Source organism: Euphorbia lathyris, chromosome 7, assembly GCF_963576675.1.
Source record: "Euphorbia lathyris chromosome 7, ddEupLath1.1, whole genome shotgun sequence".
Lineage (NCBI taxonomy): Eukaryota > Viridiplantae > Streptophyta > Magnoliopsida > Malpighiales > Euphorbiaceae > Euphorbia > Euphorbia lathyris.
Window position 1 is genome coordinate 57,710,016 of NC_088916.1, and position 14,112 is coordinate 57,724,127.

The following is a 14,112-nucleotide window of genomic DNA, read 5'->3' on the forward strand; positions in this document are numbered from 1 at the left end:
CCAAGTACTAAGTTGTTACGCACAAAAGCGACTCCATTATTTTAGAGATTTTCAGTAGCCTCATCAGTGGCGGATCCATGATTACTGAATAAGGGGGCTAATTTTAGCCCAAAATTAGGGGGAAAAATTCATGATGTTGGCCCCTAAAATAAATTTTATTTTTTATTTACATAAAAAAACATATAGTTTATTTTAGAGTAAAGTTTCAATAAAAATTATGTATGAAAAAATAAATAATGTGGATAAAGTTTTGGCTGGAAATGTGGCTGAATGCCTGGAGATCTGCCAAAAATTTCTGAATAATGAGCAGGTACAACAAGTTGTTATGGTGCTTTGGTGGTTGTGGTTTCGTCGGAACCTTTTTTGTCATGAACACAGGTGGTTCGAGGCGGATATTCTGGTGAAAAAGGCGGACACTGCTCTTTTTGAACATTCTCATTTACCATGTGAAGGAGCACATCCAAATGTGCAGCCGTCTGATCGGTTGTATACAGTTCAAAAGCCTATTAAAGCCTGGTTGCCACCTCCGAGTGGTGTGGTGAAAATAAATTGTGATGCTCGATTTGGGAATAATGGATTGGAATGTAGGGCGGGGGTAATAGCTAGGAATTCAGCAGGTGAAACTATGGCATCTGCAGGGATTCCAATTAGTGTTTGTGGCTCCGTGGAAGAGGCAAAAATTCAGGCAAAATTAGAGGGTTTAATGGTTGCAATGGATTGTTGTTTTAATAATATTATTGTGGAATCGGATTCACAGGTGGTAGTGAAGGCATTACAGGCACGAGAGTTCCCACATTCTCATCTGTTGTTCCAGTATGAAGATGTTCTGACATGGGCTACGATATTTAGTAGTTGTTCGTTTAGTTACATTCCTAGGGAAGGAAACAGGGTTGCACATTCTCTTGCAGAGTGGGCAATGGATTTGTCTGAATCAGTTGTGATGATAGAGGATTGTCCATCTTCAATTTGGCCTATTATTTGTAATGATATGAACTCAGTATCAATCTAATATAAATTTGGCTTCAAAAAAAAAAGTTTTTGTGTAGGTTTCGACGAGATCTATACTTGTCTCGCTGAAATCTACTACTGGAATTATGATCCGAGAGTTCGATTCAGTCAACCCCGGCATCTCCAACGCGCACTGAACGACACCAAAAGCTAACCCACAAAATCTAACACCCTACTCACACTTATGTTTAGCTCTAAACTATTTCTAACCACAAATTAGTTGGATAGGTAACATGGAAGTTATGGAAGTTGAGGGAAGTTAGGAAGAAGTTAGATGGAAGTTGGGGAAGTTATGGAGGTTATATGAGGTGTCAGGTGGTGAGCAAATTCTGAAAGAAAAATAAGGGAATTAAGTTGGATTTTTAATTACCTCAAAATATCCTCACAAAATGTTATAAATAAAACCTCAATCCTTCGTAAAAAAATCACTCATTCAACACATCAAACCCCCCTTCCCCTCTCAAAAGCTCTCTTCCAATGCTTAGTTCTTAGAGCATCTCTAAGAGACTTTTATGTACTCTCTAAAAATAATATAAATAATTGACTATTAGTGATTTAAGAGTGACTAACACATATCATCTCCAACAATACTCTTTATATTCACTCCTTATTTATTATTTTATTATTAAAATTATTAATTGTTATTATATTTACTAATAGTGTGAGGAGAGACTCCTCAATAATAAATTATTAATAAAAAATAAATTAAGAGGCACTAAGAGCATCACCAATGGTTTATACTCCCAACCACTCAATGTACATGCCACATCATCAATTTAATAAACTTCATTTTATTAAATTATGTAACTCCAATGGTTAAACTCTATAACTACTCAATCATAATGGACCCACCAATCATAAAGGATCCACCAATTAATTAAACCAATCATATTATTTTAAATATAAAATATATATATATATTTATTTATAAATAAATAAGCAAAAGCTCAATAAACATTGAGTGGTTGATAATCATTACTTTTTATCATACTCTTTCCAATGGGAGAGTATGATACAATGGAGTATATTGAGTGGTTTATTATACTCTATTGGAGATGCTCTAAGAGGTTGAGAGAGGCTTTCTATTAATAGAGAAGATGAAAAGGCTTTTAATGATTTGAGGAGCCACTAAGAGGCTTTTGGAGCTAATTTTTTATTCTCTCTCCTCAAATTTTAACTTAAGAGCCAACTTAGGAGGTTGTTAGAGATGCTCTTAATTCTTAGTTTTGTTCTTCCTAGTTCTTAGTTCCAATTTCCTTTTCTAGCTTGTTCTATATTCACTTCAAGTTCTTAACAACTCATTTTCAAATTCTTTTCATTTAATTTATCATTCCTAACCCTAGAGTAATCAATTCATTAGCTAGAAACAGATTCCAAATTATTTTTTCTAGCTTTTAGCATAATCTATCCAGTATTTTTCCAAGCCCGTTTCAGTCCATTTAAAGTCCGTTTTTGCTTTCGATCCCTTCTAGATATTTGTTTCTGATTTCCTGAAGTTAAATTTAGTCTTCCATTTCGCCTGATTCCGTATCCGAAAACTCAGTTTACAAGTCAATCTTTGTACATCAAATCTTTGCACAATTAATTTTTTTCCAGCTTATAGCATAATCCGCCCAATATTTTTCCAAGCCCGTTTTAGTCCATTTAAAGTCCAATTTTGCTTTCGATCCCTTCTAAAATATTGTTTCTGACTTCCTGAAGTTAAATTTAGCCTTTCGTTTCACCTTATTCTATATGCGGAAACCTAGTTTACAGGCCAATTTTTCACCTTAAATCTTTGCAATTAATTTTTTCTAGCTCTTCCTACAATCTGTCCTGTTTTTCATTTTTACGTTTCGAAGTACCTAAGGCTCATTTTTTTCCCAAATTTTCATATGAACTTATTCTAAACTCCTTGAACTTGATTTTAGCCTTTTACTTTGCTCGATTTTATGTTCGTAAGCTCTCATGCGGCCCCCTAAAGTTAGGTCCAAATATGCCCCAATAATCAAAAGTTTGCTAGACGGGATCAACCTCGTGCCTCGCCAACTGACCATGGTGTTCATGAATCTCAAGCCAACATCAAATTCAATGCCTCACCGAGACAGCTATTATGGCTCCGAATTTACGGGTGAATTTTCATTATTTCTTTTCTTTTATTTGTAAATATTGCATTTCAATTCCCAGTATTGATTTGTTATATATTCATTCAATTGGCTTAGCTATATGTTAATATAGAATTAATTCAATTGTAATCAATTTCATTATTTATTTTGAACACATGTACTCATCAACATTTATATCAATAAATACCAAATTTTCACCAAATCTCGTGCCAATCTCGCACTTCTAATTCCTTTATTTTATCCATCTTTAATTTATTCGGATTAGGTTAAATAAAATTAAATTATCTAGCAAAGTTTTTATAACAGCGCTAGAAATCCAAGAAATACTTTTTCAATCAAGTTTTGGCACATAAATCCACAAACTTAACCCATTTTAGTTGAAAAGTAACTTCTCTAGCACGTCCTCATTCTAACCACACGTGACAACGTTGAAAGACTTAGTCTTCTTCTTGTTGAGATCTTTTTGCTTCTTCTTAGGAAGATTTTTTGTGGGCAATTTCTGTTCAGTTTGGCTCTTTCTTTGATAAAGGAGTGGGATAGCGTTCCAATAGGGAACTACTATGAATTTTTGTAGCCTTTTTCCTTTGTTGTGGTGGGTTAAGCACCATCAAATCTTCCTTCCCCTTTGCAGGAGAAAAAGCCATGTTTGGCTCCGCTTGAACCCTCTTGCTTCCTATTGGAGCCACTGTTATCTGATTCTGCGCAAAACCATCAATGGGCATTTTGGTCATGTTAACCACTGTTTTCTACATATTGTGCAAAGCGATGAGAATCTCTAAAAAACTTTCCCTTGAATCAAATCCTTGTCCTGTATTACTAGGTACAAATTTTGCATCCCGAGACACAGTAAAACTGGGATTCACCATTAAATTCATAATTGAGTGTTGGCATCGTAATTTAGTCCCACCGAGCATGCCAAATTGTTGAACGCCTTTTTTGTGTGAATTGGATTGTGCCGAGCGTAAGATTGTTGTAGCGATTTTGCTAAGACTTTTGAGTCATTGTTGAGTTTTGTTGATTGTTTTGATTGTTGATTGAGTTGGATTCTTCTCCCTGCTGCCAAAACTTGTATTTATACTGTAAATATAAGTAGGTAACTGTCCACCAAGTAAGTTCCACGTTTTAGTAAGAAAGTTCCAATAAGTTATGTAACTGCCATCATCCACTAACTGTTTTTTGCTGCTGAATTATACTTTTCTGCTGTAAAAAATATTTTGGAAACTGCCCATCAAGAAAGTTTCATGTTTCAGCAAGTAAGTTCCACGTTTTAGTGAGAAAGTTTTGTAATTGCTCAGCAAGGAAGTTCCATAACTGCTTTCTCCCATTAACCCATGTTTCAGCTCCACTACCTCCCCACTATCGCCACTTCCCAACTTTCCAACTTCCACGAATTTGTACAGCTCCATCAAGTATTGAATGGGTTAATTACCCAATTCAGAATAATTGGTAAATTACCAAATCGGCCTAATACTTCTAATTTCTCACACATTTTGATAAAAAAAAAGATACAATTGACAAAAATAATACCAAATCCAAGCCAAATTAAATTGTCTAATTACCTAATTGCCTCCAAACTCCATTAATTATTTTAATTTGGACCAAATTAGATAGATTAATTATGAAATTGGCCTAAATTAAAAATGGGTGAAACCGTATCTAATTAATTTATAGAATTAGAAAATGAAATTTTCCTAACTACATAAACAAGAATGCAGTAAGAGTAGGCTCAACTGCCACCCACCTGGAATAATGGGCCTAATCGTGATTGGAAGAAAACAACCTAGTATCACATGTTAGTCATTTTAATTGACTTGGAAAATTAAGCATTAAATTATTATTATTATAATTTGACGCGAAAGAGAAATTTGATTTATTATTATTATTATTTGTTCTCTTTCGTGTCAAATTATATTTTAAAAGCCTAATACTTCTCCAACCCCCTTAACTTGTTTAAATTGGTGATTTTACTTTCTCCAACCCCCTTAACTTGTCTAAATTGGTCATTTTACTTCCTCAACTCATCGAATATCCTATTTACTCTCTTAACTCCATGAAAGTGGTATTTCTCACCCCCTTAACTTGTGTATTTCTCCCCCCAACTTATAGAATGTTCTATTTACCCTCTTAACTCCATAAAGTGGTATTTTTCACCCCTTACAATCCGTTATCAAAACCTAAATTGTTAACTTTTTTTAAACGTTAAACCTATATTTATGCTATTTTGTAAGTGGAACCTAAATTGATACTTCCCCAAAAATCATAGGTCTATTTTGGTACATTATCTCTATATATAATGTATTTAACTTGTTTATATTAATGTGCTTGTTATTTGTATTTTTTATTCGTTCTTTCTCTTTTCAACTTTTTTTACTACTATAAAGGGATAAGAAATACCATTTTTATGGAGTTAAGAGGGTAAATAGGATCATAAGTGGTGAGAATTACCATTTTTATGAAGTTAAGGGGGTACATATGATATTCGATGAGTTGAGAATGGGTAAAATAACAAATTTGGATAAGTTGAGGGGTGAGAAATACCATTTTTATGGAGTTAAGGATGTAAATAGGATATTCGATGAGTTAGAGGGGTAAAATGACCAATTTGGACAAGTTAAGGGGGCTGGAGAATCATTAAGCCTATTTTTAAATTAATATATTTTTAAAAAATTATATTCAAATATTTTATCGAATTTAAAAATAATAATCTCCAATTCTATCATTAAATCATAAAAAATATGCAATCTTTTTTTTAACAATAAATTTACGTAATGGGAAATAAGAAATAAAATATTTGTGTTTTATAATAATGTTTAAAGTTGATTCAACTTGCCAACGTTAAGGGTAAATTGCTCTTGATTGTCAATATTAAGGGCAAAATTATCACATTTTAAACGTTAAGGATAAAATTACTCATACTCGTAAACATTAGGGGTATTTTTGCATCTAATCTCTTTATAAAATTAGAAAATGGAATTTTTCTAACTACATGTGAAGCACCTTTAATGGTGGAAATAATTCTTTGTTTCCACATAAGACAAAAAAAAAAGACCAGAAGGCATTACTTATTTTAAATTTTGTTGAGTCAAAATGAAATCATGTGTGGTCAAAAATAAATTTTAATTAATAAAACTGGATTAAATAGGATATTTTCACAAAAAAAAAATAGCTGCTTTATGTACCAATGCAGGCCCCAGACGCACCATCCCTAGTGCGTGTATTACACGCTTTGGCGCCTACGTGATCTTTACTCCCTTACTTTTTACTATCTCCGTTTCATATTACATGTCTTTCTATACATGTCATTTTATATGATCAGTACACGTTAAGTCATTTTTGTTTCTGTTATAAAATCTAAGTTTATGAAAATTAAATAGAACAATGGATTTATTATAGAATAAATAAATAAATGGCCGCAATTTCTTTTTTCTAATATACTTAATTTCAATACAACCCTTTAAAATGAAGTAATATAAAACTGACTAAGTACTATTCTATTTGTTTTATGTTATATAAATTGTAATAAACTAATTTTAGATGCTCCAGCTGCTCGGCTCAACTGCCTGATTGTGATGGAAGAAAACAATTTAGTATCACGTGTTAGTCATGATAATTGACTTTGGGGAATAAGCACTTTTATAGAATTTATTATTAAATTTGACAAATTCTGATTTATTATTATTATTAGTTCTCTTTCTTGTCAAATTATATTTTAAAAAATTGTGAAACTACATTAATTATAATTAAAAACCCTTTCTAGTTATGAATGAATAGTTTGATAATAACTTTATCGCTAACATTATAAATAATACAATTAAAAACTTAATATTGATATGTTGAATAAATTTTAATTATTAAAAAAGTATGAATATTAACCGATTAAGGTAAGTTTGAGTGGTTAAGGTCGGTCTCAACTCGCTTAAATTATATTTTAAATATTAACCAATTAATGTTAGTTTGAGTGGTTAAAGTTGTTTGATCCTATAATAAATTTGAGAAGTTATACTGGAAATTCCTATAATATGTGAGTCGCTAAGACTCAATGAAAAGATAAAGTTTATAAAAATTAGGTAGCATCTACTTTATAATTTCAAAATAAAATAAGTAGTTCTTTCAAAAAAAAAAAAAGTATTAGCAATTTTTTTGATGAAAAAGTAGGGATTAATTGATTTGTCAGATCTCTTAGGAAATAAAAAAATTGATTGGTAGCTAATTACACACCACCACCACAACCTTCCCCATTTTCCCTATTAAAATGAACCCATTTTGTACTCAATTCCTACCATTTTAATCCCTTCTTTATAAATTATTCTTAATTCATTATTATATAAAAATTAAGCAGTAACCATGATTTCAGAGACTGTGTGTGTCACTGGTGCCTCTGGCTTTATTGGCTCATGGCTCATCATGCGTCTCCTTGAAAGTGGCTACACGGTTCGAGCCACCGTCCACGACCCTGGTTCTGCTTCGATCATCTTAATTAATTATTTTATGTTTTTAGTTTAGTCTTATTTAATTTATTGTTTTAACAGATAATAGAAGTAAGGTGGAGCATTTGTTGGAATTGCCTAAAGCCGAGACTCATTTGACCTTATGGAAAGCCGACTTGTCCGTTGAAGGAAGTTTTGATGATGCAATCAAAGGTTGTCACGGTGTTTTCCATGTTGCCACATCCATGGATTTTCACTCCAAAGATCCCGAGGTTAATTTATGGAAGGAACTCAATTTTGTTTGCCAAAATATAATTAGACATGTTTATGGGTTCAGATCTCCTGTCCGGTCTATGTAGACTTATGTCTAATGGTCGGGCTTGAATATAATAAAATGATATTAAACTTGATCCAAACATATTTTAAGTTCATCTATTTCTAGACCGAACTTAAGATTTATAAAAATACAACAATCTAATTCGCATTATTAGATTTCTGATCTTTTATTTTTTTGTTCATTAAGCCTTTGATTTTTTATTTGGATACATTAAGCTCGTGATCTTTTATTTTTTGTCTCATTAAGACCTCCATGACCAAATTAGTACGTTGTGAATATGTAATTCTATTAAAAAGACGTTATTAACTTCATATGTATTTGAAATTATTAAAAATATATATTTTTTACAGTTTGAATCAAGGTTTTTACAATTTTCTTATAACCATATTACATATCTATATTGTTTTCAAACAGTGAAAAAAATACAAATTTTGAATGCAAGTGCAATGAATAACAGTCTGTTAACTGAACTTTATGTTCAAAATTACTTTTTTTGGTCATCAAAGGCTTAGTGAGACCAAAAATAAATGATTAGGGACTTAATGAATAAAAATAAATAAAAGATCAAAGCCTAATAATACTTTTTGCCTTAAAATTATAACATATATAATACTTATATGCTTAATTGGCTTAAAGTTTAAATTAATTCCCAATCTATATTTTGAATCACTCCTTTCAAAAAACTATAAAAAGTCTGTTATAGCATTAATTTTTTTTTTTTTTTAAATCATGATCCCCAATATATACCAAAACCACCTATTGATATCTTCCTCAATTGAAATAATATTTGGTTTTGTTACTTTATATTTTGGTCCAGTTTTTATTAATACTTTATGGATATTCTCAGTTATTGGATAGATTTGAGTAAGAAAAAAAATTACTTAAATAAACTGAAATTAATATATTATATAAATATAATTTTTTTTGTGTATATAATAAAAGGATAAGATACAAAATAGATTTATAGTTTTTAGGAAAGTATCAATTTAGACTTTATATATAAAATAATTAACGTTTAAAAAAGAGTATCAATTTAGGCATCGATAACGGAACGGAACGTGACATGACATTCATATTACTTTGTTAAGTTATGTCAATTGTACGTGAAGAGAGAAATCAAAACTTAACTGAATAATAGGAATGTCGTGTCATATTTCGTTATCAATGTCTAAATTGATACTATTTTTTAAATGTGAAACCTACATTGGTGGTTTTTTCTACATAAAACCCATATTAATACTTTTCCAAAAACTTTAGATTTTTTTTTTTGACAAGCCAAAAACTTTAGATCTATTTTAGTATTTTTATCCCTATAATAAAACCAAACAAAATAAATATAATTATCGAATATAACTTAATCAAAATTTATCATTGTAATAACCGAAATAAATACTACCCCCGTTTCATATTACATGTCTTTTTAGAGACTATTTTTTGTTTAATATTACATGTCATTTTATATGATCAGTACATGTTAAGTCATCTTTTTTCTTGCTATAAAACGTGGATTTACGAAAATTAATTAGCATAATGTACTTATTATAGAATAAATAAATAGTGGAATCAATAAATAAGGAGCAACAACGTCTTTTCTCTAATATCCTTAATTTCTATGCAAGACTCTAAAACGACATGTAATATGCAACGGTAGGAGTATTATATATTACACATAAAATATTTTAATATAATATATTAATTTTCAGTTTGATTTATTCAATTTTTTTACTAAACGAAACAATAACAAAAAAAATTGATCAAACATAACTAAAATTTTATTTCGATTAAAATATGGATCCAATTGGTGGATTAAATATATATATATTAAGTACGTAATCGATGATTTTGAAAGTTAAACATCTAATTGACTTTCAAATTTTAGGTCGGGAACCAATTTTAATTTTTATTATTAAAAAAATATTTTGGTTTCGAATTTTTTTTTTTTTTTTAAGGTGAACAATGTGGATTGCATTTGAGATTTTATTTTGAAGTACCTAAATTGGATTTGGATTGTCTCCCGTTCAAATATAACAGGAGACATCCTGTTAACTTAATCCAAGGCATTAATTTCAAATGAAAGGTGAGGATTAAAAAAGGGTTAAAACACTCAATTTTAAAAGATAAAAATATCTATTATTACCACACAACTTACTTCTTATATTCCTTTCACGTGCACCGCCTACTTCTTTTTCATTTTTTCCCTCCTCGCCTTCAGTTCTCTGTTTTATTATGTTTATATATTGCATAACTATGTTCGAGATCAAAATTAAATGGAAGAGAGAACTAAATAAACAAATATCACAATCAATTAAATAAATAGATGTGAAACAATTTCTAAAATAATTACCTTTCAATTGATGGATTATAGGATCAATTGAAAATATCAAAGTTTTAAATTAGATGAATATCATGAATTCAATACTCCATCCATTTCAAAATAATTGTCACATTTGATCAAATTTCTTATTTTTTATTAGGATTAATTATAAGTAGATATCATGTAATTACACGGATTTTCAGATGGCTATCTGTGGTATTTTTCTTTACAAACGCAACAATGTGGTTTGCAAAATTATGTATTTTTTACTTTGCCAAATTTGGTCGATAACAACCTCAAAATGATCATTTTCAAAAATTAAAGTTGTTTAGTATCATATTTACTATGGAACCATATTTTTAATTTTTCAAAATCATCATTTTTTGAGTTTTCTCTCACTAAACATTAACTTTCTCTCTCATAAAAACAACAACACTTAAATAACCTCAAATCTAAAAAGATGAAGAATTAAAGTTTCTTAAAATATTATTTAACTCTTGAAATTTTTCATTTCGAGATCGTTATCGGCCAAATTCTGACAAAGCGAACCCAAATACAAAATTTTGCAAATCAGAGGGCTGCGTTTGTAAAAAAAAAAGAAAGTACCCATCTGTAAATCGGTGAAACCACGGAGAATCTATATGTAATTAACCATTTTTATTATTTTCTTATTTTACCTCCTTTTGTTATTTAAAGTTTTTAATATATGGAGAGTGGTTCAATTTAATGAGTGACACACAAAAAAGAGAATTACTAATAAAAAGAGATAAAGAGTATTTTAGTCCATGTTCTATATATTTCATTAATGTAATTAATCATTTTTTTAATATATGTGATTTCAGTGGCGGAACAAGGACCCCGAATGACCCGGGGCTCAAACATATCAATAAAAAAAAATTCATAAGTTCAGCCCGTTAGGGCTGGGCAAAATTTTTTTAGCCTCCAACGCATTAAAATGGTAAAAATATTACTACCTCCGTTTCATATTACATGTCTTTCTAGAGATTTTTTTTGTTTCATATTACATGTCATTTTATACGACCAGTACACGTTAAGTCATCTTTTTTTCTGCTATAAAATACGGGTTTACGGAAATTAATTAGAATAATAGACTTATTATAGAATAAATAAATAGTGGAATCAATAAATAAGGGATAACAACTTCTTTTTTCCAATATCCTTAATTTCTATACAATTCTCTAAAAAGACATGTAATATGAAACGGATGGAGTATCATTTTTTTAGAAACTAGCATTGAACTAATTGAATATTAAATATGTTTATTTTTTTTAATGATAAAGACCTATTAAAAATGAATTCAAAAGTGTTATGAAAATAAAAATAAAGAGTCTATTTAAAAATAAAAACTTTTTAAAACAAAATGAGGTTGAAGGGAATCAAACACAAGACCTCTCAAATAAAAACAAGCATCCTTAACCATCTCATCCACCTTTAAACATTGATATAATACTACATAGAGTCAATATAATTCTCTCCAGAATATTACTAGACACCATTACTAAAAAAAAAAATTCTCAATTCTCGGGCGGCTGGCCGGGGCTGGAGCCCCCAACCCCCCTGGTTCCGGCCCCTGTGTGATTTGTTGAAATTAACAATTATTTATTTTGAAATAAATGGACTATAATCTATTAAGTTTTGGAATCAGTTGAAAAAGGAATAAAATTGTGTTCCACAATAAAACAATATAGATCATGGAATTGGAGTTTTAGTATCACAGCTCATTAAGGTACGGTAATAATAGAGCTTTTTTTACCTTTAAAAATTGAGTTCTTTAACCTTTTTTTAATCCTAGCCTTTCATTTGAAATTAGTAGCTTGGATTAAGTTAACAGGATGTCTCCTGTTATATTTGAACGGGAGACAATCCAAATCCACCTAAATTAATAGTGAACTAATTGGATTTGCAGAATGAAATAATAAAGCCAACCGTAAATGGAGTATTAGACATAATGAAAGCATGTGTAAAAGCTGAAAATGTACGAAGGATAATATTCACATCTTCTGCTGGAACTATTGATAGTGAGGAAAATAGAAAAGATATTTACGATGAAAACTGCTGGAGTGATCTCGATTTTATTCTCTCCAAAAAGATGACTGGCTGGGTTTGTATTTTCTTATTGCAAGTCACATTAATTAATTACTCGGGGTTTATTACTTAATAAAATTACATCTAACTAATTTTTCCTTACTATCCATCAGATGTATTTTGTATCAAAGACACTGGCAGAGAAAGCAGCGTTCAAATTCAGTGAAGAAAACAATATTGATTTTATAAGTATTATCCCGACTCTCGTGGTGGGTCCATTTATCATGCCGTCTATGCCCCCTAGCCTTATTACTGCTCTTTCTGTAATCACTGGTAATCTATATTTTATATATCATTTTCTTGTTATACTTTAATGTCTGTATATATATTACTAATTTTTATAATAATAATAATTATTATTATTATTATCAGGAAACGAATCTCACTATCATATACTAAAGCAAGGGCATTATGTACATTTGGATGATCTGTGCAATGCTCATATATATCTGTATCAGAATAAAAAAGCAAAAGGTCGTTATATTTGCTCATCTCATGATGCCACCATTCATAATCTTGCTCGTTTGCTCAGACAAACTTATCCAGAATACAATATTCCTAACAAGTAATCTAATCTAATCTAATCTAATCAACCCTTTTCTTTAATTTAACTAAATTGAAAGACCAAAATTCAATTTGGGACTAAATTTATATTTATCCTAATGTAGATTTTGATAATTGATATTTGGTTAGGAATAATGGAGTGGAAGAGAATGTGAAGAATTTGATATTTTCATCAAAAAAGCTGGAGGACTTGGGATTTGAATTCAAATACAGCTTAAAAGAAATGTTTGTTGGAGCTGTGGAAACATGCCGAGCCAAAGGATTGCTTCCTATGTCTATATGTGATGCCAAACAACAGGAACCAAACAAGGTTGAACCCGAAAATGCGATTAGCACTACTCCTGCTGAGGTTACCTATGGCTAATTCGTGTTTTACATATTCTTCTTTCTATTTACTTATATTTATTCCTTTTCTCTTTTTCTGGTTTTAACAATGTATTGAATAATTCGGTAGTTTCCTTCTATCTTTCTTTATCAAATTTAAGGGAGGTAGTTGAGATATTATGCCAAGCACTTTGTTTGGAAAGTACATCCTTTTCTCTACCGTACCAAATAGTATTAAAATATTTTTATTAAGAGATTACATAAATTGAAAATAAATAAATAATATAAATGGTTTAGTTAATTTGTGTATACTTCTTCTAAAGTTTTATTATTAGAGCAATTAATAACAATTTAAAAAAAAAAATCTAAAATCTCATAAACTTATTAAGAATTTTTCTAAAAACTTTATATCCGGAGTGTTTCTAAATCTCTCTATTTTTCTTTGCTCTCAATGATGATTTAAATTAGTTATAGGTCTTAAAGGATAAATGAAAACACAAAACTCATTTGCATGCCCAACTATTCTAAAAGCATACTTTACTAGAATATTATGTTTTCTCACGCTATTCAAAATTAGGGGTGTTAACGAGCTGAATCGTTATAGACTTGACTCGTTAATCTTGAGTCGAGCTTTGACCGAGATTTTATCGATATCGAGTTAAACTTTGACCGAGCCGAGCTTTTAACGAGCTTTAACTAGACTCATTATATATACATATAATAAGTAGCATATAAAATAATAAATAAAATCCCTATAACATAGTCCACATGAGTTTAAAAGATTAAAAAAATCACATTTTATGGATGAGCTTCAAAAATAGTAGTTATTACGTGTGGCTGGAGAAGACAGACTCACGATCACATTTGGTCTTATTGTCAGCGTAGTTGCACATGAATGATGATTGTAGTGCTCCTAATGTGGATGAG

General features: G+C 30.1%; 1 protein-coding gene across 2 annotated transcripts; it reads left to right on the forward strand.

Annotated features, from left to right (window-relative positions):
* The first annotated feature begins 7,243 nt into the window (after positions 1-7,243).
* Positions 7,244-13,404, forward strand: LOC136234930 (dihydroflavonol 4-reductase-like). Of its 2 annotated transcripts, XM_066024420.1 has the most exons (6): positions 7,244-7,569; positions 7,643-7,812; positions 12,119-12,313; positions 12,411-12,570; positions 12,670-12,862; positions 12,991-13,404. In XM_066024420.1, exons 1-6 carry the CDS (start codon positions 7,458-7,460, stop codon positions 13,223-13,225), a joined length of 1,065 nt encoding a protein of 354 aa, XP_065880492.1. In that variant the 5' UTR covers positions 7,244-7,457; the 3' UTR covers positions 13,226-13,404. The 2 variants fall into 2 exon arrangements, with proteins under 2 accessions (XP_065880492.1, XP_065880493.1); XM_066024421.1 differs by lacking the exon at positions 12,119-12,313 and having other exon boundaries at positions 7,246-7,569.
* The last annotated feature ends 708 nt before the right edge of the window (positions 13,405-14,112 follow it).

Bases quoted from the DNA above. Each gene is read 5' to 3' on its own strand.
- LOC136234930 (XM_066024420.1), top strand. From the start codon at position 7,458: ATGATTTCAGAGACTGTGTGTGTCACTGGTGCCTCTGGCTTTATTGGC. The intron at 12,314-12,410 runs GTTTGTATTTTC...ACTATCCATCAG, and splicing joins CCAAAAAGATGACTGGCTGG to ATGTATTTTGTATCAAAGAC. The intron at 12,571-12,669 runs GTAATCTATATT...TATTATTATCAG, and splicing joins TGCTCTTTCTGTAATCACTG to GAAACGAATCTCACTATCAT.